The following is a 25,731-nucleotide window of genomic DNA, read 5'->3' on the forward strand; positions in this document are numbered from 1 at the left end:
TAGTGAGAGTATTGAGCAGGTGGAAGAGAGGGTGGAGAGGTGGAGGCCTGCTCTAGAGAGAAGATGAATAAAAGAAGTAGAAGCAAGACAGAACACATGTGTGAATGAGAGGGACATAGGTGTAAGAATGAAGCTCCAAGGACTGGAGGTACTGAAGACAGAAGGGTTTAAATACTTATGGTCAACCATCCAAAACAATGGACAGTGCACAAGAGAAGTGAAGGAGAGCGAGCTAGAGTTGTCAGAGCTGAGGTTTTCACTGCAGTGACCGGAATAGCAAAATAGAGAGATGGTTTGGACATGTGTAGAGAAGGGATAATGGATAAAAGATGAAGACCACAGAGAGGATTCAAAGAGTGGATTCATGTAGTAAAGGAGAACATTCAGATGGTTGGGGATGACAGAACAGGATACTGGAGGTAGAAGGAGATAGAGGCAGATTATCTTTTGTGTAATCAAAAGAAGATACTACTACTACTACTACTAATAATAATAAAATACTACATGTGCAGATAACAAAAAGCACATAGAGTAACTGTCCGCACAGAGCAATCTGCGTGTCTATGTAGCAAAAAATATGTATTTATTATTTTTTTAAAAAACATTGTAAATTTTTGATAACAAAGGGAAATGACAGATTATTATAAAAGTGTGGTTATTAAACTAAAATTAATTTTTTTTTGTAAAACGGTTTAACAATATTGTCATCATTAATTTAATCACTAATATTATTATTAGTTTCATAAACACCATTCGCGGGTAGGAACATGTGCGCTACCACGGTTTATCGTCGGATTGTTTTGGTTGACGTGCACAGCTGCTTACCCCGTGGAACTTCTTAGCTTCAGTAGAAATCATGGCTCAAATTATCCTCTCAAGGTGATTTAAACTAAAGAAGGAAATTTAAATTAACCCACTGTTGCACGCAAAGTTGGGACATTTTAAGCGATGAAACTGAAGGAATTAGAAAGCTGTCTGCAGCAGGTGGACACATTTGAAGAGCCGAAAATCCTTCTTGAGCAGTATCCAACCAGTGCTCATATTGCAGGTATGACGGTAACAGTGACGATCAGTTGAGCGTGTAACAGCACATATTTTGTATTCATTATATACCCCCCCTCCCCGCCCCGCAGCATGTATGCTCTACACAATCCAGAGTACATTTGATGACATTGAGGGTAAACTCGTAGCAGACCTGGGATGTGGCTGTGGAGTCCTCAGCATCGGAGCTGCGATGCTTGACGCAGGGTGAGAGCATTGTTTATAAGTTTAACATAGCCGTGGCTTACTGTAGTCTATTCTCTGCTCTGTATCTATCTTTTTTTCTTCTTTCTGCAGTTTGTGCGTCGGCTTCGATATTGACGATGACGCTCTGGACATATTCAGAAGAAACGCAGAGGAGTTTGAGATTTCTAACGTGGATTTGATCCAGTGTGACATGTGTCGTCTGGAGCCAGAGGCGTACGCTGAAAAGTTTGACACTGTCATAATGAATCCACCATTTGGGACAAAACACAACCAAGGTGAGCGCATGCCTTAAATTTGAACGGTTTCTTTCTTTACTAATTTTGAAAATTCTCTTATAACTGAAGCACTAGAGACTTAAGCCCCCCAGCCTAACAAAATGCAAAATAACTCAAAGAAATAATACATTTAAGTTTATTCCGTGTTTATGTTTATGGTAGTAAGGATTAGCGGCAACTTGTCGTTTGCACACAGTTCTTTACTGTTGCAATTATATGTGCACACTACTCTCTTCACTTCATGTGTCCAGCTGTGGAGCGCTGACTGTTTAAAACCGCACTACTGTGTGTGTGTCCACAAGTAGCTGATCAGTCCATGAAGCTTAGAATGAACCAACTAGCCCCCAAACATGCTTCTTTATTTCTTTTAAACCATTTTGTGCCACAGACAGGCAGTGACGACAGTTTTGTCCACCTGAGCGTCCACTCACCAGCTGCCTAATTTGTCACATCTTTTCGGGCAGGCTGTGCATTTGTAGTCACAGGAGCATCCCTTTAACCCTTCATACAGCCCGTTACTTATTGTTCTGTTTTGTTTAAGGTATGGACATGAAGTTCCTCCGAGCTGCTTTAACCATGGCAAAGACAGCCGTTTACTCACTTCATAAAACGTCAACACGAGAAGTAAGTTCACCAGCCCCTGACAGTCTCTCAGTTCTCTGAAAGCTGATCTTTTACATCTTACTTAGCAGTTAATTTATCAATGTGACCATTAAGTATGAAGCCAAAACTCACATCTCTATCTACAGTATGAATGTTGTGATGCCTGATCTGTTTTTTATGATCCCATTGCAGCACATACAAAAGAAGGCAAATGACTGGGGAGTAAAGATGGAAGTCATAGCAGGTAAGAAAAATAAGGCCTATTTTTTCTTCTTCTTCTATTATTAAAATATTAAAATATTCACTAAATACTTTTATTAAAGAACTGCGATATGACCTGCCAGCATCTTACAAGTTCCACAAAAAGAAATCGGTAAGATTACATCAGACAGTACATGTTCTCCAGCTAAATGTGACACAGGACAGATTTCCCCCATTTTTTGGTAAATGATTTATTTGCAGTCCACATATGCAAACTTAACAAATTAGCAAAGAAGATATTTTCAATCAGTCAATGTAGGAAAACTAACTCCACACACATTCTAGATGTCACACAGGTCTTGCGAAATAAACTAAAATCTCCTGGTGAAATTAAATTATAGTGAAAAAGTTTAAGGTGAATGCAATGCAAAACATCTTCAAAAGAGAAACATGGGTACACAAATAATATAAGAGGCACAGTATTCGGGGACATAAAAGGCTGCAAAATGATGCTTTGAACATATTTCTCCAGGTTGACATCCAGGTGGACTTCCTACGATTTTCCAAAGCTTGAAGCTTTCACTGGAATGGACTCAAGTTGTCTCTGTATTTTCCATTTTCACTGTTTGTAATAAATGTTTTCATTAAAGAAAAACTGATTTTAAGTCATAACTAAGATCCATTTTCAGTTTTGATAACTTTTGCTGCAGGACCATAACCGGGATCTTCCCGTTCTCTCTTTATAGGTACAGCTGTTAAAGGGAAAAAACACAAACAAAAAAGAAAATACAAATTAGATAAGAAATAATCTTAACACAGACTACAATATGTTCCCAAGACTACATTTTGAAGCAGAATACTGAAGTGCAATATTTTAGCAGAAGGCGATGGAGCTTTTGAAGGGCAGGTGTGATGTGACTGAGTTCTGGTGATGATGCAAGCAGCAGAAGTCTGTAACAATTGACGTTTATGAACAAGTTGAGAGAAAGACCAAAAAGAACTACAGTAGGTGGGTCCTAACCGAGGTGTGACCAAGGATGGCAGTACAGTCAGGTAAAAGAGATGGATGGAGGCGAGTGTGCTTGAAAAGAAAACCTATTATTAAGCATGACACCCAGAGTCTGGACCAGAAGGAAAGGACAAACTGTTACATTTAGACAGTGGATTTGGTGCCAATGAGGAGAACCTCTATTTTATCAATTTAATTTGAGAAAATTGCAAGGATTTGATTTTCTGGAGGTAAACACAGAGGACAGTGGGTGGGATGGCAGCAGTAGGTTTAGTAGACCGGTAGAGTTGAATGTCATCAACATAACAACGGAAACTGATATTAAGTTTATAGAAAATAAGGATCCTTGGCCCCCAACATTTGGCCAGTGGATTAGAGACGTGGTGAGCCACATTCATCTAGAGAAGATTAAGTTCACCATCAGAGGGTGTGCTGGAAAATTCTATGCTTCCTGGCAACCATTCATTATTTATGTTGAGAATATGTAAGCCTGCGAAATGGATTCATGATTATTTTATGTTGACTCTATATAGTGACCCATTGTCTTACACATCTATAGTTTAGTGTATATCGTGAGTATATATCACTACTTTGTTTTCTGTTTTTCACGTGAGATCTGCTATCAAAGGGAGGGAAAGGGTGGCAGCAATGTTGTGCCTTCATCTGCATGAGTTTAACTGTTAGAAAAATGACAAACAGGAAACAGATGACAAATAAAAGAGGGCCCAGGATAGATCCCTGGCGGACTCCATTAGGAACTGAAAATGAATAGGATATGAAATTTTTGAGTTGAATGAACTAAAAGCGCTAAATGATTTTGAACTTACCCTCCTCATGGTGATCATCGCTTTCAAACTTCATCTTTTTTCCTTGGTACTGAGTTCTGCCTTGATCTCTGCCACCTCTTCCCCGTCGGCCTCTTCTTCCTCTTCCACCTTTTACGACAGACAAGACTACCTTACTAAATCATATAGATGACACTGTGGAACTGTATCTTTATTGACATTAACTGATTACATTCCAATGCAGTCAACAATGTTAAACAACATGAAAATGCATCTCACCTCTGCCTCTGCACCTGCTGAATGATCCTTGTTGAGCCTCTATTATCTTCTTCATCACATCCTTCTCCTCATCTCCTTCAAGCAGCTGCCATGTGACAGTGTTGTCGTTGATTTTCAGTTCCTCTCCGTGTTCTTTTTTGGCTTTATCTAACGCTTCCTGTGCTTTCCCGTCAAACAGAAGGGTGCCCTTATCAGGAGGAGAAAAAAATACAATATTTAAACAAATAGTATTTCTTTGAAATGAAACAGCTCTACTCATTTTCAATCCTGAGTCATGCCACCATGTTGTGTTGTGGAAAAAAAGTCTGTAAACCTGACTTCAGTTTTCTGGTTTATTAGTCTCTTTATTGTCATGCAAACATTAGAAACCTGAGGAAGACATCACCCCCTTTCTCCAAGAGACAAAATCTCTCTGTACTGTCAATGAAAACTGCTTTCTGTCCTTGGAAATTCCCTGTAATTACCACAGATGTGGATATTATCATTCATCACCCCACTAGTCTAAACAACCCCAGACATCTCGTCTCTCTTGCAAGGACACAATTTCACCAGATGTCCTCAACCCGCACAAATATAAAAACACAAACACACAAAACAAATGGTTACAATTAAAACATGTTGAATTGAATTACACAAGTAAATGACGCAAGTAGATAAGGTTATACCACATGTATGAAGAAACAGATGGAGAACATACCTCTTTGGCCCCTCTTGTGAAGTCAACCCACTTTATGTGTTCGATGCCAGAGAACAATTCATGGAAGTCTTCTCTTGAAACACCTTCAAGCTCTCCTGAAAACTTCAGTAAACGTCCTGACTGCTCATCCAAAAGCAGATCCTGCAAGTAAAATGAGAAAACATCATTACAAAGCCTATTTATTCTTTAAGTGGTGCGTTCATTAGCAGAATAAGCTCACAAACACTTGGAGAGCTTACCATTTCTTTTTTCTCTGCGTGTTTCTGCTGTTGTTCCTTTTCCCTGAATAAAAAGGACAGAAGTAGGAAGGTTATTTTTCACAAAGTGTAAAATCCAGTTTTATGATTAAAGATACTAAAGAATATGTACTCACTGTTTAACTTTTGCTTTTGTCTCTGCTTTAAACTGTTTTCTCTCTTCTACCTTCTTGGCATGGTAGGCTTCCCTGAAAAAAAAAAAAAAAAGCTGATCAATTACATTGTTTCACACAGAGAAATTCAAAGGTTTGCAAAACCCCAGTTAAAAAAAAAAATGCATCTCATCCAGATATATGTATGTAGTTTAGTATAATTGTAAAACTTTGTTACAGCTGTTTTCTATCCTCTGTATCCCAGAAATACCACCTGTATTTTTCTTCTGGGATAGAGTAGTTTTGTATGATTCACCAAAAAAAAAAGAAAAAAAAACCCTGTGTAATCTCTGATTCTCTCGGCTTCTCTACTAATATCATTTAAATGCTGGTAAAAACTTTACAGGCTCCATGTCGGGAAGTGCACAGCAAGCTGAAACATCATCAGCAGATGTGCTGTCACATTGTTCACAAGGTCAAGTACGATGGGCCTGTAAGTCTATATTGGCCCAACACACAAAACAGTTCAGTTTCTTTGTTCAATTTAAAAGATTTAAAAAAAAAAAAAAATAGAAGTTATGCAAGCTACTTCATCCGATTTAAAGGCATCAAAGTACATATATGACACATCTGCCACACCTCTTAAATCAATGAATTCTTTATTAAATCACTGACACCATTGATAGCTGCTAGCTAGTGCCTAAAAAGCATCACAGCCTACCTTGATAACACAAGCATCTCGTTGTCTTTGAATGATTTTATATCCGTGCGTTCTAGGAACTGCTTGGCTGACTCTTCAGTGTCAAAACAGATAAACACAGATCCCTGAAAAGACAGAAATATAAAAATTATATAAAAGAAGGTCTCCTAAAATTGAAAAAAAAAATATTTTTTTTAAATTATATACATCTCAAGTTCTGTTTCCCATACCTTGAACTGCCTTTGGAGGTTTCTCCTCATCTGAATGTTTACTACCGAGCCTTTGCCATTCAGCCACTCCTGAATCTCATCCAGGGATGTTTCAAGAGGGAAACCTTTCTAGATGAGGAAAAAACAAAATGTAGGGAAAACAGTAGGAATACAATCAAGGTGGAGAATAATTGTGATTTTGTCTACAATTTATAAGAGTGTGGGTAGGCTAAAGATGTATTGCACTGTTGCATTACGCTGCATTAGTTTGAAAAAAATAAAAGTTGTCTGAATGCCACTGTGAGCACAAACAAATATTTACGCATTCTCAAAGCATTTGCATACAGTTAAAAACAAAAAAAAACTAAAAAACTTACCATGTATACAGATTTGTGTTTAAGTGCATCCTTGTATTCATCGTCCTGTTCGGGTAAGGGCTTGCTGGGAGACCTCCTGATCTTTGTCTTGTCTTCACTGATTTCCAAGAGACCAGTCTTTGACTTCTCCAGAGCTGCAATGAGGACGCTGCTGTCTGTGGTTAAAGACTTCAACCTATGAAAAGAATGCAAATCTTTCAACAAACACTCAGCTACAGACGGCTGTAGGGCTGTGTGTTAACACTAATGATGCATGCATTCATCTGTATTATAAGGGAGAAGACCCTGCAGCTTATCTAATTGTCCCTCTTTGAATTCTCTCAGCCTGGTCATGTTATGTATGTGAGTGGGGTGGGCACTCCCATTTCAAGTAATAAAGCTCAATTAGAATGTAATTTGCTGACTCACACACTACATTACATTCTAAATATACACTTTAATAAAGGGATTACAGGAATGGATTCCTCCTGCTGTGTTAATTTGCCCTTGCTGTGGCCACTTGTGACCTGGCTGCTAACAAGTGAACCTGAGGCACAGCATGAGAGCATGCTCTCATCTCATCCTGCCCATCATGAATCATAGAAAGGGTCCAAACACACCGATTAGTCATCACTATCCTCCTTTTCTTGCCCAGCACACCCACCCCAAACAGCTATACTCAAAAGCCTACCCTTGTCCTTGTGGACTGAAGGTTGTTACTGCAGCTTCAGTATGTCATGTTGTGCTAGTATTTTTACACTAAGTGGAATAGAACTGCAGTCCATAAAAGGCTGTTTTTCACAACAATAAATATAATAAATAATATACTGGTATTAAGCTAGTTAATTGCCAATTACTGTCAGCCCTCAATCACACCTCCTTTAGTCATTACACGTGTGGTGAAGAGAATAAAGCCACTTCAACAATGCAGTAACCACAATGTGAACGCACATTGAAACTAACATTCACTACAGCCACAGGCACTGTCTCCTCCTATTAGCTGCACTTGCATGCTGCATTTAAAGATCCTCACACACATATATACACACCAACATCCAAAATATCCAAAACTACAACCTCTAGAGGATGACAAAACGTGGGACTTGATAGGACACACTAGCAGAAATTGTCAGAGCATTTTACATCATGTGTCAGCTTTCATTTATTAATTTTCTGTGGCTAATTTCTGTGCTTTAGCAGGCTTTATGACCAGTTTTCTGTGCTCATATTTCAGCAGATAAAGCAGTGTTAGAACTGCACTGCACAGAAGGTAAGCACAGTGTTTAATGCAGAGTTGTGATAAGCATAGTTTTAGTTAATCTGTAATAAAAAGTGTCTAATATAAGCAACCAACAAATATACCCCACAGGTATATACAATTTCACAGTGAAAGAATTTTAATTAACAAATTTACAAAGTAGATTTTAGTGCAGTGTCTCGTAATGTCAAACAACACCTTAAAAAGTGCATCTAAAATTCAGTCCTAAGTTTAGTTAGAGACCTCAGATGATGACATTTATAAATACACAATGCAATCAGCTAAAAATCTTAAGTTAAAGAGACTTCTCATCAATCAGTAAATACAAGTAAGTACATCAGTAGTACTGAATAGTAATCTAAAGATGAACAAACTGAAGATAGCGCCTGGACTTTTAAACCCCACTTATATACTTCAGAGTAGAGTTCCCCCCTTAAAATCTCAATAAACAAAAAGCATAGGTAAGCCAAAGGAAAGCCAAAAATAGAGACCAAAATAAAATAAATACAGTAATTATTTGACACGGAAAGCATTAAAGAGAAATAAACAAACCTGTTGAATTTAAGCATCGTCTCCAAAGTCACCCAGCCATCATCGACCTGCAGCTGCTCTTTGAGAAACCGGTCTCTTGGAAGATTGTGATCGCCAAAGTAGTACTGAGTAGGAATCATTTACAGCCAAATCAGGACCAGTTTTACCTGGTAAATACCAAATTATGAGTTTAAACTTTAAATTGGAAATACCTCGATCTGTCGTGCCACTTTCCCCTCCAGTGGAGACATCTCTTCTTGACTTTCTGCCATTTTGGTTCTGCATAGAAAAAAACAAAACAAAAAGAAAGGTGTCCTACTGAGTTAGAGATTTCTCTGATGTTTACAACAAATATTTAAATAAAAATATCTTACAAGAAGAGATTTTATCCATGTTATATATGAAACAAAAGAATCGAAATGTTTTTTTTTTTTCGGGGAGCTTTTTTGTATTAACTGTAAATTTTATATTAATGGCAGATTCCCAACATGTGGGTCGCAGCCCTCTGTTGGGCTGTGAAGGTACTGCAGGTGACGTCATTCACAATATTTATCTATATTTAATAAAATTTCAATTCACTTATCTAAATTCTTGATTGTCATAAGTTTTAAAACAGACTGGACACACACACACACACACATAAGATCCTATAGGATAACTTAAGATCCTATAGGATAACTTACAATTTACGATGCACTCTTATTGGCCAAATATATTACGATTTTGGTTTTACTAATACATTAATAATTAAAGATTAAAAGGAATAAGATTTGGATTAAAAATGATTTTTTTGTAACAAATCCTAAAGAACTTTTAAATTGGGTTTTGTAATTTTGTTTATAATTTGCATGAATTACACTTAAAAAGAAGCTAAACTAATGAAACAAAGCCATGACACTTAAATATTTTCATTATTTTCCATTTCATTTGATTTTTGATGTACCTCTTAATTTGTTAGAAATGAATTTTTTTGAGAATCAAGTAAAAATATCTGAAGGTCAAAAACCATGAAAAACACTTGTATGACAACCTGTGAAATCAAAAATCTAAACAATCTAAAACATGGCAAAGATTAAATTTATACAACAGGTTGTTCTAACAAATATTAGACTTTAGTACTCAAAGAGTCAACTGTTTTAAACAGAAGGTATAAAATGACTAAAAACAAAAAACTGCCAGGCCTAGGCAGCCTGAACCATGTTAATGGGAAATGGGCTTTTTCACCCTTAGAATTATTATATGTTGATATTTTATGTTTGTAAACACATTAAGTTCCATTCCCCTTTGCTATATTGAGGACAGCGCAGCTATGTGGCCATTTTCTAGGGATGTTGCTTGACATCAGCTTATCCACAAACCAAATAATATTTACGAACCTCCCTAGCCGACATTGATCAATGTTGTGCTGGCTGAAAGTTAAAATACAGCACGAGGAAGAGTATAAAGAAATCGGAAAAAACAAACAACACAAAGCAAATAAATAAATAAATAAAACCCAAAACTGAAAAACAACATACAAGCAAAACGAACTAGGGAAAAAATATGATTAGCTATTGGCCACGTTGTCATATTATTAAACGCTGGTATGAGGCCTTGCTGTTGTCTGAGTTTTTGTAAATTATCTACAAGACCATACAGGAACCATCTTTAAGACTTAATTATAATAACCAAAGTAATAACTTAATGCAGTTAAACAGTTATATGCACTATTAAATAACATTTGGTTGCTATATATTTACATTTAGATACACGCCTTCAGATAGATGCCCAGTTTTAAATCTTACAAAAGGGAACCTAAACCTAAAATTGTGAATTGTAGTACATCGCAGGACTAAACCGACGTGTTTCAGTCACCATAATTAACTACGGGCTCATCTAGCTCCACGGCTAACCTGTTAGCTTAGCTCTTTCAGTACACGGGCCACGCTTGGCGTCAACACAACAAAAACAGCTTCTTATTTGTCTATCCACGCTATCAGTACATGTTTTAATAAATTACGTGATTTGTTAGTGCGTGAATTACTTTTTTTTGTAGGTAAATTAAAGTAGTCATCGCTACTCTGCTAACACTATTCTAGCTGCAGCACGCTGTTTAAACCTGCTGGAAGAAAATCCACTCTGTTCTTTAGTAACGTTATAAAACACTCCCTGGGTAACATAAAAAGCCTTAAAAATTGTTTTCATAATCGTAAAAAGTTACACTTACATAATAAGTCGCAGCTAGAAGCAGTTTAAGCTGTTCAAACCAACAGTCCCCACTTCACTGCTCGCACGTTGTGGAACTGCGTGCTACGGAGCCCACCAAGGGCCAAAAAAGACCCATGTTCGCGCAAGCTCCCCTGTGCTTGATCCCTGCAGCAGAACAACAAGAAATTTGGTCTTTTTCATTATGTATACGTGCTAATGCTTTGGAATAATTTGCTCTAGTACATCTTTGGGTAATCAGAAAATTAAAATTAAGAAACTTAATTTCTCAGTGCACAATGTTTAAATTAATTTAATTCAAACTTAGCCAGAGTGCACTTTAAAATCACAAGACATTACCTTCTTATTTAAAAGTTTAAGCAAACTGATCGATGTGCATTTGTTTTTCAAACACAGGAAGATTCCCAAGCCTGAAATAAAAATAACGTAAGACTACAAATGTATCCAAAAACTTCAGTATTCTTTTTACATGTTCCTATACCTGTTAAACATTCTTATGCTTTTCATATTTGCGCTTAAAAATTAGAATTTTTGTTTGTTTTTTGTTTTTGCTAAGTCACGTATTTACGCGAACAGTGTGTAAGTTTGATACCTGGATTATAAACTGCGATGATATATCACAACCACAAGATGCCGCTGTGATTCTAATCACGGCGTTTAGTTTTTATGTGTCATTTTAAAGTTTTTGTTTTTCGTATTTATTAGGTTGTTTTTTATTGATGTGTGTACCTTTTAAAAACAATTATAGTAGGACTTCAGTTGCACCGATTGTTGTAAGAAAGGTCAGACTTTTATCAAGGCTGACGTTTCATTAGCTTAAAATAATTTTGCCTCTTTCCTGACTTTGTTTTGGGAGACATCTACATTGTATTTTTATTGTTGTATGTGTGACGTAAATATCACCCACCTAAGTTTGGGAAAAGACTCATGTTATTATTATCAGTATTTTTCTCTTTTGATATCAACTTAAAAAAATGCAATGTAGCTCGTCTTCTTTTAATTATTTGAATTTAAGATAAGACAATATAAGATAAGATAAACCTTTATTAGTCCCACACGTGGGAAATTTGTTGTGTCACAGCAGAAAGTGAACAGTGCAAAGTTAAAGCAACAAAAATTAATAAAAACAATGGAATAGGATGAGATAAAAAAAAAAAAAAAAGAATAAAATACTGTGGAGGTGACTGTGGAGGCCCATTTGAATACAGTGAGCTCACTGTCATGTCAGGAAACCAGTTTTTCAGTTTTGTGACATGGAGTGTTATCCTGCCGGAAGCAGCCATCAGAAGATGGGTAGACTGTGGTCATAAAGGGATGGACATGGTCTGCAACAATACTCAGGAAGGCTGTGGTGAATAAACAATGTTCAGTTACTACTAAGAAGTTGAAAGTGTGCCAAAACAATATTCCCCATACTGTAAGACCCTAATCCTGAACCTTTGTTACAAGGCAGGATGGAGCCGTGCTTTCATGTTGTTTTTGCCGAATTCCTTTCATCCAAATGTTGCAGCAGAAATCAAGACTCATCAGCATTTTTCAGTCTTGTATTGTTCAAATTTTGGTGAGTCTGTTTGTACTGTAGCCTGTTTCCTGTTCTTAGCTGACAGGGGTGGCACGCAGTCTGGTCTTCTGCTGCCAAGTTAGCCCCGCTTTAAGTGGTTATTTGAGTTACTGTTGCCTTCCTATCAGCTCAAAGCAGTCTGGTCATTCTGTCTTGGATCAGTTATTTCAACTTGCGAACTGCCACTCACTGGACATCTTCTCTCTGTAAACCCTAGAGATAGCTATCTGGGAAAAACCCAGTAGATTAGCAGTTTGTGAAATGCCAACAACCCTCAACCATTCAAAGTTACTTAAATCACCTTTCATCCCCATTCAGTTTGAACTTCACAGGATCATCTTGAACATGTTTACGTGCTTAAATGCAATGAGTTGCTGCTATGTGACTGGTTATTTAATATTTGTGTTAACAAACAGTTTAACAGATATAACAAATGAAGTGCCAAGTAAATTTCTTAAGTCCATAAAATTCACTGAACTCAAACAGAACTTTATTAGCATTTTAGTACTTTATTTAATCAAGGTACAACCTAGTACACCTCTACTAATAAAAGTCTATTTGTAGTGTGATTTTTAAATAATACTTATTAGATTATAAAATGTCATCTTCTCTTTTTTGCATTTCTTTCCAGTCTATTTTAAACAAACAATCAAACAAACAAAAAACGCTCAACATGAGGCCCCTGAGTTTTGTATGAAAAGCTGGTATTCATCACTATATTCACAGTTTGGCAAATAGCTTCCTAAAGGATCTGGTGCAGGCTGACATGCTGTGAGATAAATATGAAGTGTGGAATATTAGCTCTCTTCAGTGGAGTCACTGTTAGATCCATTTGGCACAAAATAATCAGTAAACAAAAATTTGTGTCACTAAACACCATAAACACAAATACAGCCATGTGACCTGGTCGGGCTGGGGAGAGTCCCCACTATCTCCCACGAGTCCAGCTCAGGGTTATATTTCTCGATGCTTTGAAGGTAAGTCCCTTTGGAGTACGAGTATCCACCTGTTACGTAAATACAACCATTTATTACCACGGCCCCACACTCCATCCTCCTCTCCTTCATCACCGATATCGGTCTCCACTCGTCTCTCTCTGTGTCGTAGCAGTCGGCAATCGTCGTCTGTCCACCCACCACATACAGCTTGTTGTTGAGAGACACAGAACACAGCCCATACTCTGAAATGAGAGGAGTTCACCTTAGAAAACTGCATTTAATATACTCATGCTTCTGTTTGGTCTGCTTTAGCACGCATACCTGGATGGGGACTTATTGTAATGATGCTCCACTCGTTGACATCTGGTCTGTACACCTGTGTTTTTTCATAGGTGCAGCTTCCTCTGTAGCCATAATGACCTCCGGTTACATAGATTTTATCACCCATTACACACGCAGTAGCATTTCCTACACCTTCATAGAAAACAGAGATCATAAGCATCACTTGAACACTCCAAACTATCTATCACGTAAAAAAGATGATACCTTAAGTATGTGTTTTATCACTTCATTCATACAAAGTTATATATATATATATATATGCACAGTGCAAAGGCACAGTTCACCCAAAATCAAAATTACATGTTTTTCCTCTGGCCTGTAGTGCCATTTATCCATCTGGATCATTTTGGTGTGAGTTGTTCAGATTAGTAGATATCAGCTCTATCAGATTCTGGTTTTTCCTTAATAAAATGGAAATAACTGGCACTTGACATCTGGTTATCAAAGCACTGTTTGGAAAAACTCAGCAGCTTTCGCAGAAACTGTGGCCTAGTCGTTCAAAAATCTGCAAACCTTGTTTCAAGCAGTTTCAGTTATGAACTACTCTATTATTTGCTAAGCTATACCCCCACAGTTCATCTAACCATGCTGAAAAGCATGAGTTTGCAACAGTGTGACACTATCTAAACATTAATGGTGTCTCCTTCTGTTGAGCTGTAATGTTAGCTGCCTGCTCGGTCCCTTTGGGTGGTGGATACAATTCTTAATGTGAACTCTGTCGGCTTGTTGTTCTGTGCAGAACATATAATAAATAGCTGCCACCGTAAATGGTATGAGTCACATAAATGATTGTCAATGATACTGTTTAAAAAAACACATATAATGACATTTGATTTTAATGCTCATTCTTGAACTGAGAAACAACAAGTTCCATGTATGAGCTGCTCAGGAGCTTTCAGTCAAAAATCACATGATCTTCATCAGCAGATGGTATTATGACCACGTGTTTTAAACAACAGCTTTTCATCCTATAAGAAGCCCACAAAGAACTCATACAACTCCACTAAATGGACCTTGTGGTGAAACTGCTTCCTCTGCCTTCATTTATTCATATCCTGCTCATCATTTCAGCCCTGGAGATAACACAATCCCAGTATTTCAGCATACCTTGGATCATTTTGGCCACAGAGAACCATTTCTTTTTTAACGGATCATAAAATTCGGTGTCTCGTTCTGGAGCTCCTCCCCGGTAGCCTCCGATGGCATAGATGCAGCCGTGCAACGCCACAGAGCAATGGTAGTACCTGGCTGTAATCATGGGGCAGCCCTCAGTCCATTCATCACAGTCACAGTTATAAATTGAAACAGTGTCCAGGGCCTCAACAGTGTTTGTCTTGTAGCCACCTGTCACATAGATATTTGCACCAAGTAAACTGACGCTGTAGCTCTCTCTTGCATGGTTGGGCATGTCCTTTCCTTGCACCCATGTGTTGCTGATAGGATCCCAGATGTGGACTTCACAAAGAGGGTGCCAATAGTACCCTCCAATGATATACATGTTGGCAGACATTTTTCTAGCTGCAGGTATCTCTTTTCCATTTGACCTTAAAGCCTGGATGATTATAGATTTCAATTTCCCATCATTCTTCTTTAAGTATTGTCTATACACGTCTAACGTGGTCTTAAAGTAAATCTCATCCAGATCCAGATGGATGGAATGTAGCATAATTGAAACGTGGTGTATGCGATTATCTAAGTCATGGTTTACCCATGTGGCGAGAGCATCTATCAACACTTCATCTTTCTGCACAGTGAGGCTCTGTACAGCCAAGACTTCTCTCATCTTCTCAGGGTGCAGATCTAGAAACTCCTCCTGCTGAATGAGCTCCGGGAACCTGCTCAGCATCACTCTGCGTGCCTCCCTCTCCAGCCCAGGGCACAGGTGCAGCTTAGCGAAAGCGTGCATGCCCAGGCAGTTGTCCACATCCAGGAGGCGAATGAGAAACTCCTCACATGCTTGCTTCACAGGAACGAACTGCAGCAGGTCTGCAGCCTCCAGCAGGCTCTGTACGTTGCTCTCAGTGATGCACACCTGAGCAGTGTACACATAGTCCACCAGAGCACCCAGCACCCCGTAGTCTATGCCGCTCAGTTTGATGACGCTGTTTGATCTCTCCTTCATGTCAGCTGTGAACATGACTTTGAAATAGGAGCTGCGGGCTGACAGCAGCGCCTTGTGGCAGTGAAACACCTGTCCCGACTCGCCACACTGCAGAGCGACATCGGTAAACAGCCCGCTAATGTAGAAGTGCCTGAGCGCATCCAGGAGCTCTGCCGGATGGTCACCATCACAGAAGTCATATGTGTAGATTTCGGCTTGTTTATGTGACATGATATCTAGAAAAGAGAAATGGAGAAAGTATGTGTCTAATGTAAGCCAAACACACACACACACACACAGTGGGCTGGCGAACATCAAAGCAATACCGAGGCGTCACATTCCCATTTATAATTAATTGCAGTATGACTGGTCATAGAAGAGTCTTCGCATTTACGCTTTAATCCATGTATCCAAGCAGACACACTGCTTGATTACCACTCACCCTATTTCCATGAATGACTCGAGCTTTTTTTTTTTTCTGTCTCTCCTTCCACACTGTCCTCAAGCTCTCCCGTCTCCACCACACATGAGCCTCAATTTAGCTCACGCAGGACAGTCGCAAGCAGGCAGCTCGATCCTATTTTGGTATTTGTGCGCAGCGACCATAACCCCCTCCTCCTCCTCTCTTCTCCTCTCCTCTGCTCTGTAGTCTCAAACAGCGGGTCCTTGACAAAACTCCTTCAGAGGAATCACCCAACCCCACCGTTTTCTCTCAGAGTCTAAATATAACCTCCATCCATCCACAGTCTCGTGACGCGCTCACGAACGGCACATTTTCTGTGCACCCAGCAGGCGCAAACAGAATACAAATAGTATACAAATGAGCGTCGCTTTTTACTAGGGCGCAAGAAGGAGAAAGGGAAGACGACGACGAAGAAGAAGTCATTGCACTGGTCCATTCATGTGTTCACCATTCTTGGCGTTGCCATGGTATTCTGAACCCAATTCGAGTGCGGTAAAGGCTTTAGCTAATCCTAACGAGGATTAACAGCACAGGGCTGCAGAGACGGAATATGTGTTAATCTCAGCAAATCATATATAATGAAACAATATTACTGCATTAGAACTAGTAATAACAGAGCCTTTGTAAAACCTTTTTTTAAAAGACAGATTGTTTTTTGTGCCCCATAACAAGCCGCCTGGGTTTACAAAGCAACAGAGAGGCAGGTCACTGCTGTTACCTGAGAGTTTAACGCTTAATGCTGAATTAAAGGGGACAGCGGTGCAGACTGGACTCAATGCATAACTTAATGGCTAAGTGATTTGACTGGCAACTGTTTTGCATAAATGTTCATAAAAAAGTTACCTTCCGTGAGACATGCTGTTTCTTTTCTTTTTAGTCCAATGAAGGATTTTATTCATGAATTTATTCTATCGTTTAACTGTTGTTAAAATGAGCACTGCGACGGTCCCACTCAGTATTTTCTGAACGTTTAACTTATAAATCAAACGACTGATGTTGATAAAACAGCCAACTGAGGTAAAATATCGAATTAATCTTTCAAAATGAATCGCACTTTGTCTCTTGTTACAACATCATAACCGGTTTTATGTAACACAGTAGTAAGTCTGTGTGAACGGGTGAAATTGTTTAATTTTATATTAACGTGCAAAAAAACTTGAGCTAACTTCTTTATAGTTTGCTTCCAATGAGCCAGACTTGTAATTTTGTTTCAGGTGGTCTTAGGGGATAGCTCTCTGCTTTCTGAAGGCCCTTTGCACATTGGCTGCTTTTTCACTTATTTTCAGTCCAGCTCTTGTACCTCACCATTTTCATAGAGATTTTCTGTTTTGTTTTGTTAAGCACTTTAACATTGATATATGAATCATTCAAGCATAAAAAGCCACCTTAATCAAGGGATGAACCAGTGTTGTGTATACACATAACAGACAACTTAGCAAAGAACCAATTATAAATTGTATCTTTAGCCACTTTATCGTACAAACACCTAATTTGTTCCATTAGTTGAATCTATGAAAAATTCCATCACAGTTTGACAGGCATTGCAACAACAGCATGATTTCTAAAGAGCTATTAGACAAAAAAAATGGCATATGGCAGCATGCTATTCACTGTGTCCTTAATAAAAATTAAGAAACTGGACAAGCAAAGGACAAACAAAAGCTTGCAGGCCTAAAAAAATCAAACCCTGTGTTCAGCAGACGAACAGTATCTAAAAGTCATGTTCTTAAGAAAGAAGGGGGGGAAAACAGCAAAGACCTGACACAGGACCTGAGAGATGCTTAAGGTCCTAAAGTTTATCCATCTACTGGTGACATTAGAAATCGTCTCAAGGTGGCTGTCAAGAAGTCGTTCTTAAGGAAGGGAAATGAGGAAGAAAAGCCTGAGGTATGCAAAATTACACAAAAACTTTACTGAAAATCAGTGACAACAGGTCGTTAAAGAGTGAACAATCCAAATGTGAAATGCTTGTTTCAAATCCATCATCCAATATATGGATGCAGAAGGACTGTTGTATCTGACATTTACCACAAGCCATAGCGCTTTGCTGTGGATTAAACAGATTGCTGTGTAGGCTGGACTAACTGCATGACTGATTAGGCAGCGGACACAGATTGAATTAAGTTTTTCATGCAACGATTCCACAGATTCCATTATTTAATCTCTTTATTTATTTATTGTTGAAAAATACACTACTGTGGCATCCACTGTGGTTTTCTGGGAGGATGGAGTAAAATATATCTTTGCTTAAGGATTCAGAGAACTGAGCATATGCACTGCATGTGGTAGGACTCATATTTTCTGAAGGTCTACAGAAAGTAAATGCCTATTTCTGGCTACTCTGTTTTGAGACAATGAGCTGAAATGTATTCTTATTTAGAAGTGGAAAGTAGTGAGATGAGATGATCTAAAGTGAGTGAGATTTCCATGATGCCACAGGAACAGATTTACATGTGAAAAAAAGTTGTGTTGTTGCTTGCTTGCTACAACCTACAAAGCAGCTTTCTGCCACTAGCTCTGGGATGTGTTGTGCAGCCCTTTACTGTGTAATCTTACCAAATATTAATAACAGTGGGGCAAAAAAACCCCCATAGAACCGACACAAATCACACATTGAACATTTTAATAGAGGAATTATTGAAGGGCTGTCGTACTGAACTCGAGCTGTGTAGTGAAGCATTTTTAAAATATTAAAATATAAGGCGTTCAAATTAGAAAGTCTTCTTTAAAAGGATCATACAACAAACTGAGCAGCGTACAACGAACATTTTTATTTAATTTCTACTTCTACAAGTTAATAAAAACATCTAAACACTGGAATGTTATAAAATGCAGGTTTTAAACTGCAACTTCTGAACAAGTTGTTAGCTGTAAACACAAAGACCGGATCATTTATATTAGACGCTCCTGAAAATGTTACAGATCTCACATCCTGAATGCTATTCAGTGCCTCTGTAAGTGCTTTGCGCTGTCATTTAAAAGCTGAGCTGCGCTGCATCCTTCACCACGGAGTTCAAGGCACTGAGATCTCTCAAGAGAGAGGACACCCCCACACAATACCACAGATCCCCAGAGCGGTCTGCAGGAGCACTGAAAGACTCAATCTCCACTCCCTCTGTGGCCAACACTCCTAAACAAAGAACAATTGAAGAGAGAAAATAGGTGTGAATGGAAAGAAAAGAAACATGGTGAAGGTTACAATTTAGTTCTCACAACTCAGGGCCAGCTTTCATCTAAATTTAAACTCAAAAACAAATGTGCGTAAAGAAGCAGTTGAGGAAAAACAACAAGAATGCATGCTTTGTTTTCAGACACACATTTTAACAGACAAGCAAACTATCTACCACCAACCTAAACTTTCCATTTAATTGTTCTGAAGTGAGAAACAATTTTGACTCTTTATATTGTGTTTAAGGTTACTGCCTCCAAAACTGATGGAACTAATGGAAGTCATAAATTAATTCGTAAAAGACTGAAAAGAAACTTTTCTCAGTTACTGATTGTGAATGTTGAATATACATTTGAATATACAATGAGGGAGAGTTTGTGCATTCTATCTATTGTCCAGCAGGTGGCGACTCTATTGCACTACTGGGTTGGACCTGCTTTTTCTCTCGCTTAATACTTTGTTGCATGGATTCAAACAGGTGCTGAAACAAACCAGTATTGATATGATAGAATTGCACAGTTGCTACAGATTTGTTGGCAGCACATCTGTGCTTCCACCATGTCCCAAAGCTGCTCTGAGATTTGATGACTGTGGAGGCCATTTGTGTACAGTGAAATCTTTTATATTCACAGATTATAGTTTTGATGTCTACATTTTCTTACCAGCCAGTGAGGACAGGAGTTGAGGATTCGCAGGGGCCTTAAAGAACAGCAGATTTCCAGTGAGAGAGATGGGCTGTCTGAACACGCTGTTGCACAGCTCCAGGAGGACAGGCGCTCCACCTTGAACTGAACCGCTGGCTTTGTAGCTGCAGCCATTGGCCGCAATCTCCACCTTACACACGCCTTCAGCGGCCCCGGCAGATGCACAGTGGGCCTGGTAAACCTGAAGAAGTTGAGATAAAGGAAAAAGATTTATTTGACATATATTCCACTTGTTTTTCTCATGTTTTATTTGCCTGAATAAATTGACGGTGTACCGTGATTCCAGTTTCCTTAGCTAAGCTCAGCGCGTTGATGAGGTTCGGGCAACATCCCGATTCATGATTGAGTAAGCCCACCAGCACAGCTGAAGTCATGTAACCAGTGGAGGACTTCATGCAATCCCCTGGTTTGTTGAGCAGAGTGCAAAAAGCTTTTAATTACAGGCAAAATATTTTAAAGTAAAACTGTTTTAGAAAAAAAAAAAGACAAAAGAAATTACACATAAATTATATTCCTATAATAGCTTATAAGCCCACACGACTGATTGGACAGTTTCACTGTGACACCAGCAGAGGGAAGAAAAACTGCTTCCTAGTATTTTTCCTTCCTATGAGATGAACTCTCCTTGAGGTCACTTGGTTACAGGAAACTGGTTAAACCAGAAATGTTACCTTGTGTAGTAATTTGAACGTGACTGAATGGTTTCTTCGACGCGCTGAAAGACTGAAGAACAGATCCAACGGCTTCTCCGAGTTTAATCAGTTGCTGCGACTCCTGGGAGAAGGTGCTAGCCAAGACCTGAGCATTTACCTGCATAAGGAGAACAGTTTAAAATCTGTTACAAAATCATTCTTTTTTCTTTTTTTAAAAAAAAAGGTTATAATTATTTATTTTAGTTGAGGGCTTTTTTTTTTTTATAATTTTTTTTACCAACACCCTCCAAATGTGATCAAACTGGATTATCTACTGATACTGTTTCCTGCTCAGTCTCTGTTTCTTTGTATGTATCACCACTGTTTGCTTTATGTTTTTTGTACTAAACAAACAATAAAATATATCAGTTTTAAAGCTCCAGATGTCCAATGTGCAGCTGTCATATTCAAAATAAACTGCAGCACTGACGGCACATGGAGTAAAAGAAATAAAGAAAAATTTAACTCACAAATTCCTGAGACTGACGGTTTTCTGCAAGCATTGCTCGCTTGTCTTATTTCCAGAAACAGCGCTGCAGTTTTATTTTTTATATTCTTCACAGCTTTATAATCATCTGCTTATCTGATAATACTTGACATATTTTGCTGTCCATTTGGTGCAGATGAAAAGTGAAATGATGCATCAAATTCCCACTTTATGGCAAGTGTGGACAGAACCCGAAGCAGAAAGCCTGGCTTGACAAAGAAAGCTAATAACCACTGCTGTGATATCCATTAGGTTCCTGTTTTCTACTGACCTGCTGCACGACAGTCTGTAAAACAGTCCACTACTTCCTGTACAGATAACTGTGGGTATGAAGTCTGATTTGTTGATAGTGATGCTTTTGAAGCTTGAGAATATTTAGGCTTCTTTAGCGATTCATTTTACACAAATCCGCCAAACAATCACTTCAGTAGCCCTTTAGCAAATTTATAACTCTGGTCTGAGGAGTTATTTTTTAAACACAGTATTAAGACGAGCATGTAGGACTTACTGCTCCGACCAGGTTCTTTCCCTTCACCATGTCCACGATCTGCAGGGCAATGTCCTCCCCACAGCGAGCCTGAGCCTCCTTCGTACTGGCTCCCAGGTGAGGGCAGCTGATGACATTGGGATGCTCCACCAGTGAGTGGTTCTTAGGTGGCTCCTGTAGCCAAAAACATAAATACAATGTGAAATTTAAGCAACAACATCTCTTTATTTAATAAAAATAAAGTCAATCAATCAATTTGACAAAAAGAAAAACCTCCACAAAGACGTCAAGGCCTGCTCCTCCACACTGTCCAGACTCCAAGGCTCTGAGCAGAGCCTCCTCATCGATGATGCCCCCTCTTGCACAGTTCACAACCTTCACGCCTTTCTTGCACTTGGCAAAGCTTTCATCGTTAAGCAGACCTTGGGAACATCAAAGAGAAATTCCACATCTTGCTGATGGACTTTGCGCCACCGTTATAATCGACCGACATATGATTGGTGTTTAGCTCACCGACAGTAGAGGGCAACAGAGGAGTGTGGACAGTGATGTAGTCACACTGGGGCCAGAGCTGCTCCAGAGACATCTGTTCCACTCCCCAGCTGGCTGACACCTCTGGAGGAGTGATTGGATCATAGCCAATAGTCTGTTAAGGAGAAAACAACCTGTCATCTTTTTATGTCTGTTTATTTTAAATATCACAGTAACTGTGAGCAGATATCGTATGCTGACCCTCATGCCAAATGACTGCATCCTCGAGGCGACCTCCTTTCCTATTCTTCCAAGTCCGACTATTCCGAGCACTTTGCCGTACAGCTCTGCGCCCATGAACTGAAAAATCGGAAGCAAAACAATGACCCACCTCCAAAAATCTCAAAGTACACAGATCCAAGTGTCCCATCTGATTATTCACAACTGAGTGGACAATGGAGCCAACCATGCAACAGTAATGGCTTGATGCTCCCAGTGCAAACAGCCGTTCAAACAGCACACTGGAGAGCAAGCGAGAATGCTTTTACCTTCTTGCGATCCCAGTTTCCTTGCTTCATTGACATCGCTGCTTGTGGCACATTTCTGAAAACAGATCAATATAATAATGGAATATTACTGCACTTCAAATACAACCACAGAGCTTCTCGGCAATTGTTCAGAAATGACATGACTCGTCTTGCCTTGAGAGGCTCATGAGCAGAGCACATGTCAGCTCAGCAGCACTGATCGTGTTGCCACTCGGTGTGCTGCAGAAAAACACAGTTATAAAGTAAAGTCAGTGGTATACTGGAACTGCACAGTGAAGAAAATCTGCATTTAAACTGGAGGCTTACTTCATGACAATAATGCCCTTTTTGGTGGCGGCAGGAACATCTACGTTGTCCACACCGGTCCCAGCTCTTCCAATAATTTGGAGATTATTAGCAGCACTGATAACATCAGCTGTTACCTTGGTTGCAGATCTAACCACGAGGCCATCATAGTCCTGAGATTCAGAAAGAAGCAGAGCTGTTTTAAATACACCCAATAGTTCACACAGAGTCAATGGGTGTCAGTTATTTTGAGCAGCATAAAAACTGTGAACCAGTCAAAAATCCTATGCCAGGATATGATATACTTACTAAATAATTCTCATTAATTCCTCATTTCTAACACTGATCTTTGGCCTGTTTTATGCCAAATAATTTACCTCTGTCCAGCCAGAAATGTTACAAGACAGGTTATAGTGGGGTTTTTCCCCTGTTACAATGTAACATGGACTTCTATAGTTTCCCATTGCCAGGGGGACACCTGTTAACCATGCAAATAACTTTTTTCCACAATAAAATGTGATTTTATCTCTCTGCCCCATGACATGACACAGACAGGTGTTGTTTCAGGTGCCAAGTTCTGGGTTTGAATCTGCTTCAAGACCATTCACTGTGTGTCTTTTTCCTGCTCTCAGATTTCCCTCTCTTCTTTCCACTTTCCTGTCTAAATACAGACTAAAAAGCTAAAAAAAAAAAACCAAACAAAGATCTTAAAGATTTTTTTTTTTTAATGGTTGAAACTGCAGCATTCAAAACTGATCAGGCTGCAAAATGACATCTGACTGATAACGTTGCTAAATAGTTGTCAGCAGAGTGCCAAACAGGTTGGTTCATGTACACACACACACACTACTATTACCAAATGTTATTCTTATTAACTATAAAGGACACTTAAGCCGCTTATGTTGATCTTCATGTAAATTCTATCCCATTTGTTGCATGTTGATGTATTAGCCTGTGTTGCAGCCAGTTATTAGATAAGTTAGCTCAGTGTGAGAGATGAACACTTTGAGTTACCCTTGTGGTGTATATTCTTGACTTATTTTATTCTAGAGGACAAAAGCATAATAAATCATTTAAAAATTCTTGAACAGAAGCTTTTTCTTGCTAGAAAGCCCAACAAGGATGTACAGGCATTATTTAAGCAACACAACCAGTCCATTTTCATCTCAGAGCTATGTTTTTTTTTTTTAATTTAAGACTAGATGCTGAGAAAGTACAGCCATCCAATGGTCATTCAACATTGAAATGTTTATTGAGAATAGGCTAAAATAAATTTTTAAAAATAAATACATTTTGGACTATGGGGGCTCCAAAAGGCTCACAGCCCCAGGGTGTACAATAATGTTAAGACACCCCTGCAGGGGCCTCATGTCATTTAGGGCACCAGAAGTTTTATTGCCAGCCCTGTACAGTCCATTCAGCTTATATGAGAACAGCTCATTATTTCTAATCTGACAAATTGAATTTGTTCAAATATTCTTAGACATACACACATTGGCTCTGTGGAGAAAATGCGGGATTGATGGAATAGTTTGGGTTGGGGGTAGAAGTGGAATCAATGGCCGCCCGATGCACTTGCAGCAGATAGGAGGTCTGACCGTGCGGCAATAGTCACAACACCACGAATGAGTTGCATCAGCTTCACAATGGGCGGTACTAACCGAATAAATCAGTTTTTAACTGGCTGTCGGGATCATTTAATTACACGTGTCAGGTTGAATTGTGTTACGGAATAAAAAATGCCGGCTGCTAGTCAGCAAAAACTTTTTTAGGCGTGCAGGGGCACATGCGCACCGATTAGAGCGAAAGCGGCTTTAGACTAAACTTTATAGAAACCTGCTTGGTAGGAAGAAAAAAATAAACCCGAACAGCGGGTGCATGTGAAGAAATCACGCAATATAACGCAGAGTGCCATTACTACCTTTATCTTCGCGATTAATTCATCCTTAGTCATGTTCTGCTTCTCCGTGACTCGGATGCCATTTTCCTCCAGAATCGCCTTGCAGCGAGGGTCGACACTTTCACTAATCAGCACGGTTTTGATGGAGATCGGGGCCATCTTGGTGTTTTCTCTGCGGGTCGCTCGTTGGTGGGCCACCGGTGGGTGCTGAGTGATCTGGGAGAAGAGATGGATGGATGGATCGGGGAGTTGCTTCTTTTTTCTTTTTTTTTTCCTTCTGCCGGTTTTGAATGGTCGTCTCTGATTTAAGACGCCCCCTTTCTACGTGGATCCGCCTGCAGCTCTCAAAGCATAGAAAGTCAAATCCGAACAATGCATACTGGAAATCCTGGAAATGGCCTGCATTCAAAATAAAAGTGCAGAAGTACTCTAACTGAGGCTAATACTGGCTTTTGGTTTGTAAGACTACACGTAGTGCTGGTTCAAGGTTAGCAACAGCCTCCTGTTAAAATGGATCAGCGTTATTTATTATTTTGCATATTTGTCACACATACATGTAAATACAAAAAGCAGTTTTTAAACCATAATTCAAACTATTAAGTGAAAAAAAGCTATTCCTAAACCTGATAACTACTTGTGCCACTTCTGCAGCAAGAACTGCGATCAAGCTTTTGTGATAACTGGCAATGAGTCTTTCACATTTCACATGGAGGAATTTTGGCCCACTCTTCTTTGCAGAAATGCTTTAAATGAGCCACACTGGGAGACGTTTGGTGTGAATAGCCAGTTTAAGGTCAGGTCAAAGCATCTCAATCTTCCATCTAACCTTCCTTTTATTTTTTGGGGACATTCAGTAGTGGACTTGCTGGTGTGCTTCA

The 25,731-nt window shown here is 39.0% G+C and overlaps 4 protein-coding genes across 4 annotated transcripts; 1 reads left to right on the forward strand and 3 right to left on the reverse strand.

Annotated features, from left to right (window-relative positions):
* The first annotated feature begins 791 nt into the window (after positions 1 to 791).
* On the forward strand, positions 792 to 2,999 carry mettl5 (methyltransferase like 5). The gene is made up of 7 exons (XM_040028138.1): positions 792 to 1,048; positions 1,134 to 1,248; positions 1,339 to 1,523; positions 2,065 to 2,147; positions 2,319 to 2,370; positions 2,450 to 2,499; positions 2,860 to 2,999. The coding sequence occupies exons 1-7, from the start codon at positions 949 to 951 to the stop codon at positions 2,899 to 2,901; spliced, it is 627 nt and encodes a 208-aa protein (XP_039884072.1). The 5' UTR covers positions 792 to 948; the 3' UTR covers positions 2,902 to 2,999.
* Positions 2,558 to 10,848, reverse strand: ssb (small RNA binding exonuclease protection factor La). The gene is made up of 12 exons (XM_040028136.1): positions 10,707 to 10,848; positions 8,713 to 8,779; positions 8,522 to 8,625; positions 6,733 to 6,907; positions 6,377 to 6,484; positions 6,168 to 6,271; positions 5,471 to 5,542; positions 5,337 to 5,379; positions 5,098 to 5,238; positions 4,401 to 4,587; positions 4,164 to 4,271; positions 2,558 to 3,079 (listed from the first exon to the last, which is right to left on the reverse strand). Exons 2-12 carry the CDS (start codon positions 8,770 to 8,772, stop codon positions 3,000 to 3,002), a joined length of 1,182 nt encoding a protein of 393 aa, XP_039884070.1. The 5' UTR covers positions 8,773 to 8,779; positions 10,707 to 10,848; the 3' UTR covers positions 2,558 to 2,999.
* A 1,015-nt stretch (positions 10,849 to 11,863) lies between these two features.
* On the reverse strand, positions 11,864 to 16,645 carry klhl23 (kelch-like family member 23). Its single transcript, XM_040028139.1, has 4 exons — positions 16,090 to 16,645; positions 14,654 to 15,883; positions 13,526 to 13,678; positions 11,864 to 13,446 (listed from the first exon to the last, which is right to left on the reverse strand). Exons 2-4 carry the CDS (start codon positions 15,876 to 15,878, stop codon positions 13,136 to 13,138), a joined length of 1,689 nt encoding a protein of 562 aa, XP_039884073.1. The 5' UTR covers positions 15,879 to 15,883; positions 16,090 to 16,645; the 3' UTR covers positions 11,864 to 13,135.
* A 1,355-nt stretch (positions 16,646 to 18,000) lies between these two features.
* On the reverse strand, positions 18,001 to 25,171 carry phgdh (phosphoglycerate dehydrogenase). Its single transcript, XM_040028140.1, has 12 exons — positions 24,875 to 25,171; positions 22,975 to 23,126; positions 22,822 to 22,887; positions 22,669 to 22,723; positions 22,382 to 22,480; positions 22,163 to 22,295; positions 21,923 to 22,071; positions 21,671 to 21,823; positions 20,655 to 20,793; positions 20,259 to 20,386; positions 19,942 to 20,164; positions 18,001 to 19,240 (listed from the first exon to the last, which is right to left on the reverse strand). The coding sequence occupies exons 1-12, from the start codon at positions 25,010 to 25,012 to the stop codon at positions 19,086 to 19,088; spliced, it is 1,590 nt and encodes a 529-aa protein (XP_039884074.1). The 5' UTR covers positions 25,013 to 25,171; the 3' UTR covers positions 18,001 to 19,085.
* Positions 25,172 to 25,731: the final 560 nt, after the last annotated feature.

The sequence above is a fragment of the Simochromis diagramma genome, unplaced genomic scaffold, assembly GCF_900408965.1.
Source record: "Simochromis diagramma unplaced genomic scaffold, fSimDia1.1 OVJJ01000343.1, whole genome shotgun sequence".
Taxonomy (NCBI): Eukaryota; Metazoa; Chordata; class Actinopteri; order Cichliformes; family Cichlidae; genus Simochromis; species Simochromis diagramma.